Source organism: Pipistrellus kuhlii, unplaced genomic scaffold (assembly GCF_014108245.1).
Source record: "Pipistrellus kuhlii isolate mPipKuh1 unplaced genomic scaffold, mPipKuh1.p scaffold_m20_p_12, whole genome shotgun sequence".
Taxonomy (NCBI): Eukaryota; Metazoa; Chordata; class Mammalia; order Chiroptera; family Vespertilionidae; genus Pipistrellus; species Pipistrellus kuhlii.
The window spans coordinates 10,803,628-10,811,524 of NW_023425427.1; the positions used below are offsets into that span (position 1 = coordinate 10,803,628).

Here is a 7,897-nt window from a genome sequence, read left to right on the forward strand (position 1 = left end):
TCCAGAGTTTCCAGTGGCGTCTGGAGCAGCCCAAAACACTTGTGTTCAAGTAACAGAGTAGCATCGATGAGATAATCTGTCTAAACTCTTCTGTTGGGTTCCAATGGTCCCTAAGAAGATGTACCACCAGTGAACTACAGTACATTCCAGCCGTAAATTCTTACTATCGCGATTGCCAAGCCCTGAGTACTGGACAACAACGAAGACTATAGCGTGATTTTCGAATTCGCCTCCAGTCTTACAGCTACCTTGCCAAGGTTTAGGTCTGACAGTCATGTTAATGTAACACAACTTGATATACCAAAATCCAAGCATGCAAAAGAAATAACCTAAGAGGTGAATTACATAAAGTCATGTTTTAAATTCTATCAAGGGGCTTTCCTGCAGCGTTTCATTAAACAGTGATGCCCCTCAAATAGTTTAATGATCATTCAATCTCCCTAGGGCTTTGTAGGAGCAAAGACCCTCTGCACCCACAGACGTGGCCCCACCAGCAAAAAGGTGCTCTCACTCTGAAAAGAGCATTGAACCCTGTAGTCAGGCCTCCGTGCAGCCCTCAGCAACATGGTAAAATGAAACTGATATCAAAATATTGTCAAAAGTGTGATTTTGATTGAATGCCAGATGGGAATAAGTAGTGTTGCTCAATTGACAACTATCAGCAAAGTATTGGTAATCTGGGGGCACATTTAAGTCCCCGCATGCTTGTGAGAAATGCCCATTTGTTTCTCCGACTATTCTGGGTCCATGGGGAAGTGTGCTGAGTGCAGGCAGTTTAAAGAAAGGACTCAGAAGGAAATGCATTGCTTCACAAACACAGTGTGCTACAAGTGTGAATGCTGCATTGAGTTTATTGACATAACGGCCTTGCTAATTTGGGGAATGAGATTTTGAGGGGGCCTCAGCCAATTTTCTCCTGATTACCAAACCAAAGGGGCTCATTTCAGCCTTTCATAAATCACATATCTTCTTTCCAGAGTGGCAGGAAATGCTAACTCCTCTGTTGTGTATACACTGGAAATCCATAACCGCAAATCCATCCATTTCCTATTGGTGATTCAGAAGGTTTTAAAACCAATGTACCATCAAGAACTTTGGAGAAATAAAATGTCCCAGAGACAATCAAATGACATCATTTGTATTCTGGGCTCAGCTGTGGGATTCATCTCTGAATTCAAGCATCATCAGGGTGGCACGTGGTGGTGAGTTATGCCAAATCCACACTGTTCCTTTGGCCTGTGGGTACCACCCCTCCCAACATAGGATGGAGCTAATGCTCCATAGCAGGGAAGACAAATTCCAAATTCATTAATTCATTAGAGTCTGGTATTACAGTCCTATTGTCTGCTCTAAATCTTTTGTTTAAACTAAGCTCTCTGTTAAATGAGTCGTTAAATGATAATGTTTGGATTTTCATAATTATATTTGAATTTTACAGGTCTTAAATCAGCAGGAATGCAGACTGAATTAGAAGTATTCATACCTGACTGAAACTGAGGGGTTAGAGAACCCATTTCAACTGTTTTTCATAAGAAAACTAGGAACTCTAATTTATAAGTGATCAAGTCCTTGCCTCTCTCAGATATAACCCACCATGTGGCTTTGGAGTTAACATATATGGGAATGGCTCATGGCAGGTAACACCTCCCATTTCTATAGAGATAAAGAACACAGAGCTCTTTCATAGGTATTTGTTGTATTCCTGTAGCCTTCCCATGTCAGGAGAGCCTTTTCTCCACCGATTTTCCCACAAGCCTCCAAGAATTTTTCCTGCAAGAGTCAACCTGAAGACTTTTTTGTTCCTCCTTGATCAAACATACTACATTTTTCAAAAAAAACTTTAAAATATGTTCTGTGGGCCCTAGCTGGTTTGGCTCAGTGAATAGAGCATGGGCCTGCAGACTGAAGGGTCCCAGGTTTGATTCCGGTCAAAGGCCCATGCCTAGGTTGTAGGCTTGCTCTCCAGTAGAAGGTGAGCAGGAGGCAGCTGATCAATGGTTTTCTCTCATCATTGATGTTTCTATCTTTCTTTCCCTCTCCTTTCTCCAAAATGAATATATATATATATATATATATATATATATATATATATATATATATACATATATATATATATATATATATATATGGAGTGTTCTGAGGGAGCCCTAGCCAGCTTGGCTCAGTGGATAGAGCACCATCCTGTGGACTGAAGGGTCCCAGGTTCCATTCCGGCCAAGGGCACATGCCTGAGTTGCAGGCTCGATCCCCCACACAGCCGATCCAAGATTCTCTCTCATCATTGATGTTTCTATCTCTCTCTCCTTCTCCCTTCCTCTCTGAAATCAATAAAGAAACATATTATTTTTTTAAAAAGTTCTGAGGAAAGCAATTTTAATCATCTGAAATGTGCACTTCTACTCATCTTGCTTATAACTGAAAACATATTGAGCGATTGTTTTTTCTTCAAACAACATCTTCTGTGGATGTTGGACATATGAAATAGACAGAAACAGGCCACGTTCCAAAGCCACTCCTCATGGCCTCCGGTCGGCTCCTGGCAGCTGTCCCTGAGCCACCTCCTGTGACGCTTAAATTCCTGCCTCACAAATTCTTCACCAAGTTGGCTCTGCAAAAGGCTGTCGGTGGCCAGTGACTGCCGAACACGGGTCTCCCCGGTGATGAGAGTCCGAGCTGTCCTAAGGGACGTGGTGGCTTGGGCCGGGGGAGGGAACCTGGTAGTCACTGAGCTGAGTCCTGTCAGGCAGGTGGGGTCCCGGGGGGAAGAGTCCCAGAAGGTTTCCTGGGGCTGCCGCTCCCGTGTGCTGCAGGCTCTGCTCCCCCAAGACCTTGACCAAGAAGTTGATGTACCTCATCGCCAGGCGCAGCGTTTCGTTCTTGCTCAGCTTCTTGTCTGGGGGGTGAGTGGGGATGAGCTTCCTCAGCCTGGCGAAGGCGCTGTTCACATTCTGCTGCCTCCACCGCTCCCTGGTGTTCGTGAAGATCTTCCCCGTCATGTCTGAGCTCCTGGCCAGGGAAAGAGAAAGGGCCCTGAGGGCCAACACCTTGTAAGAGGCCTGTTGGGTAGCACGTGTCCTGCCAAAAAAACCTTGAGGTGTTTGATCTTCTTGACCCAGATTTTAGGAAATTCATTTCCTCATTTTCAGGGTGTTTTTTTTTTTTTTTTTTTTTTTTTTTTTTGTTGTGTGTGTGTGTGTGTGTGTGTGTGTGTGTTTAATTCTCCTTTTGAGAAGGGAAAAAAAATGTGGCAGAAGCGAGGGCAGGCAGAATAAGAACAACACCCTTTGGCCTTTTTCCCCCTCGCTGTTTTAAAGGTTATTTTATCCCAATACCCCCATCCAGTGACAGGGTTATTTTTATCCTAATACCCCCATTGCTTCTTTTATAATGAACTCTTCCTAACTTTTTGGAGTCAGGCACAACATAGAACTGAGTAGTACATGCGTAGGATTGAATAATAAAATATATATGTAGTCAGTAGGGAGTTAACTATGGATTCTTTTTTTAAAAAGCTGTGATCCTAGGTTTCATGAATAATACAATATTTGGAGTGATGAAAATAGAATGCCTCTCTGCTCTTAGCTGGCAGACCTCCCTGGAGGATTGGACCCCATAGCATAAGAACTAAAATATCCAGAGTGGACCATGTTTAGAGGAGGGTGAACAGGGTGCTGAAGAGTCTTGAAAGCCTGTTGTGTGAAGAACAGAAGTGGGGTACTTCGGGTGACAGAGAAGAAAGGCCAGGAGCATATGGGGGTGATGATTTGGCACGGATGCTGTAGAAGGCTCCATTTCTGTGACCTCTCCAACCCAGGGGGAGTAATTATCCTCATATATGGCCAAAAACGACTGTGCCATTTTTAACTCTGAGAAACATGACCCCCCTTGTCACATGGTTTGGACTGACATGCATCAGTGGGAACATTTTGATGCGTCAGCAAACCAGCCAAAGCCCAGACCGCAACAGTTGGGTGCTCTTGGCTCACTGCCATCAGCTGGCCATTCCTGTTCCCACAGAGAGTCACAGATATTCCAACTCCACTCCTCTACACCTGCCTTGCTCTGTGCCTTGAATTCCCTCCTCACTCTCTTGCCTACTTCTACACATTCTTTAAAGAGCAGCTCAAGTCCTCCCTTTCTACAATATGAAACCGCCCACTCCATCCCAGAGCCCCCACGCCCTCTCTTCACTGAAGGCCTTCAGCCCTTGGTGGTAAACAAAGGCTCTTAAGAGAATGAAATATTTGTCAATCACTTATAGCAATGCCTGACACACAGTGATTGCTATAAAAGTGATTGACAAAAGTGATTGCTACATACCACAAAATAATAAATATATTTATCAGAAAAATGACTTGTGGGTACTGAATGATTCTTGGGGGTGATATCTTGTTCTTCCATAACCAAGCCTGCTGTAATCTCTTTGTCCTTTTATTTTAATCCTTAACCAGTTGTACGCTATAAGCATCTATAGATCAAGTGGTGAACCTTTTTTAATTAAATTCAAAATATAGAATGAGCCAAAGCCAGTTTGACTCAGTGGATAGAGCATTGGCCTGCGGACTGAAGGGTCCCAGGTTCGATTCCGGTCAAGGGCATGTACCTTGGTTGCGGGCACATCCCCAGTTGGGGGTGTGCAGGAGGCAGCTGATTGATGTTTCAGACTCTCTATCCTTCTTCCTTCCTCTCTGTAAAAAATCAACAAAAAATATTAAAATATATATATATATGAGGACCTGCAGCTGAAGGCTGTGGGCTAACTGCAGTCAATGCAAATGCACCACAAGGTCTTCCTCAATGTGAGGTCCAAGGTCCAAGCCACATACTTCCATGTGAACTCAGTGTGTGGCCAACGTTGAGAGCCAATGCTCTACTCTCCAAATCGGAACACTGATGCCTCACAACACCACGCTTAGTAAGGAAGCAGTGTATTCACATATCAGGTACCTGCCATCGTAGAGGAAAGCACAGCAGGACAAAACAGAAGAGAAATGCCACCCTCTCCCTCACAGGTGGTATTCTAGTCACAGCACCAAACACTAAGCAGTCCTGGTCCGCCCCCTGTCAGTTCATGGGCCTCAGTTCCTCCCCTGTCAGATAGGTTAACGGTACCATTCTCTCCCTGTGTGGAGAATACATGAAATACCGCATATGAAGGCATCCTGTGAACTACACAGTGAGGGAAAATAAGAGCAAGCAGAGCACTTGCCTTGTGGCAGGCACTGTTTCTGTGTTTTAACTCATGCTACAGCAGCACTGGTTGTGGCAAGCGTGTTGTAGACATTGCTGGTTGGCCTAGTGACGGAGACACGTTCCAGAAGTTATCCAACTACTCAGTATGCTTCCATAGGAACCAAATGAGGATGATCCCAGTTCATTGGGATAAGCACTCAGATATCACCAAGCCCTGACTCTGTAGGAGTCAGATAGCGGTGGAGGCATCCAAGCGATGGTTAAAAGTGTAGGCTCCAGACCCTGGTTTGGCTACTGCCTCTACGCCTCCTAGCTGTGTGACCCTGAGCAATCTCTTGGGGTTCACATGCCTCAGAAGTGAAGGACAACTGTGAGGCCACATAGAATGATACCTTAGTGCACTGTCTGGCACATAGTAAGTGCTCAATAAAGGATAAATGATCACACTGATCCCTACCAATAAAACAGAGAAAAGAAAATGTTCATTGTAATTTATTTTTTCCTAATGAAGAAGCTACCATAGCTTTATTTATGTATTTGTTCATTTCACTCTATAGGAGTGTATGGTTGTATGTGCACATGTGTGAATGTATGAGTGTGTGTGTGTATGTAGATACAGAGCCAAACACCTGGAAGGATTCAGGCCAAAACATCAACAGGGCTTCCCTCAGGGGAAGGAGAGTGGGTTGGGGGGGAGATAGAAAAAGAAGACTTGTGGGTTTTATTCTGTATACTTTGGTATTATTTTACATTTTTATAATAAAATATTCATATATTACTTGCCTCACAATAAAAAAGAAACTAAGAAAGTTTATAGGTTTTAATGTAGAAAGACCTGGCTTTGAATCCCAGCTCTCAATTTCCTAGGCTCCCAATTCCCTAGTGATGCCATTCTGAGAAAATGCGTTAACTTCTTTAAGCCTCAGCTTTCTTTTCTAGAAAACGGGAATAAAGCCATGCTCAGTTTCTTGTGAGAACTAAGTGAGATCCCCTATGAAGTAGGTAAGGATATCAATGAGACTCCATGTGCCCAGCACATAGGCACTTAATAAACACGAGGGCTCTCTTCCCTATACAAATGAGACATGTCATTACTCCAGAGCCTGGCATGTGTCAATCCTCTGTACGCCCAGCACACGTCCCAGCCGGTTCTGATTGCCTTTCCTGCGCTGTCCCGACTGGAGAGTCCAGTGCTGTGCCGGAACCGGTGCTGAGCGAAACCCCGGCAGCGCATGGCAGGCTTCCGGCTCCCTCCACCAGCCACTGAGGTCCATGTCCTCGCTCTGCGGAGACACTCCCATTCGGGGCCCTGGTCCAGTTACAATCCTATGCCCTCCAAGCTTTGGCATCAGCAGTCACCGACACTGCGTGCCAGATACTGTGCTGGCAGTTGGCCACGGAGGAGCCAGCAGCTGCCTGTGTGACACGGAGAGGGAGGCGCAGGGCTGCTGGAGCAGAGAAACCGCACCAATCCCGGCCTGCGGGGGGCTTCCCGGCAGCCCACGTATCCTTCCAACTAACAGGGTGGACTAGTCGACCCTGAGGCCATTTTCTGTTCTGAAATACCACGCCACCCCCTTACTGCCAATGAGCTAACCTCAGTCAGTTCTCAATAACCAGGCCGTTGGTTTGACAGTGAAAATATGAGTGTTGTCAGAACTGTGCTCACCTGTACCTAAAACTGAAAGCTTGAACAAAATCGGGAGGATTTTAAGATCGAAAGAAAACGGTCATGTTCTCGCCTGGCAAGGCTGGCTGCTTAGCCAGGACTGGGAACAAAGTTATTTTCAAGCTTCTCTTGTCAAAAGAGGGTTTAACTCATTCACTAAGTCAACTCCGGCCCATGGGGATTCTTTTCAAAGTGGCAAGAAAAAGATTAGGCAGGATAAACTAACTGGTGTTCTCTTCCGAGAGGGCTCCATTCCACTGTGCTGGACGCAGACAGAGGAAGACAAGCTTCTGAAGCGAGGCCTGCCCTCCCAGGAGCTGCTGCATAATTATTTGCGGGTTTATCCTCAAGTGCGCCCCCCTCCTTCTCCATGGGGGGAAATACAAATCAACGACCTAACAAGCTGGAAAAACTCAAAGCGGAGGCCACTGGAAAATAACAAAGCCCTGACTGGGGTGGTAAACACACAGTGCGATATACAGATGACGTATCATAGAACTGTACACGTGAAACCAATGCCACCCCAGTACGTTTCATTTAAAAAATTTTTTTTAATTTTATGTAGTCTTTTTCTAGTTGTGAGGACTGACTGCTGCTAATCTTGATTTCAGAGTAAGTAAAGAGCTTTAAAAAATATGCCAGATGCCACAGAATCAGAAAACATCTGGTAGATGTCAAAACAGGGGTGAAGAACTTTGTCCCAGGTCACACAGGGAATCAATCAGTGTCCCAAGCCTGGGTGTTTATGCATTTGTGTCACCACTGACTCCTGCTGGGTCAAGGTGCATAACCTTTTTCTTGTGCCATGGAACCTTCTGGCAGTCTGAGGAAGCCATCTCAGAAAAATGATTTTCAATACATAAAGTAAAAAGACTTTGGTTCTCGTCTCAGAATAATAATTTTAATTGCATCGCTTAAAACACATTGACCCATCAAATAATCAATTATGCTTAACAGTTATGAAAATAATTTTAAATTTATATACAATAATGCGTGTGCTTTGCTTCATCACACATTAGGTGCATTAGCATAATT

General features: G+C 44.7%; 1 protein-coding gene across 1 annotated transcript; it reads right to left on the reverse strand.

Annotated features, from left to right (window-relative positions):
• Positions 1-2,398: 2,398 nt before the first annotated feature.
• On the reverse strand, positions 2,399-3,140 carry TAL2 (TAL bHLH transcription factor 2). The gene has a single exon (XM_036433126.2). The coding sequence runs from the start codon at positions 2,994-2,996 to the stop codon at positions 2,679-2,681; it is 318 nt and encodes a 105-aa protein (XP_036289019.1). The 5' UTR covers positions 2,997-3,140; the 3' UTR covers positions 2,399-2,678.
• Between the last annotated feature and the right edge of the window lie 4,757 nt (positions 3,141-7,897).

Excerpts from the sequence above, each read along its gene's own strand:
- TAL2 (XM_036433126.2), bottom strand. The coding sequence starts at position 2,996 with ATGACGGGGAAGATCTTCACGAACACCAGGGAGCGGTGGAGGCAGCAG.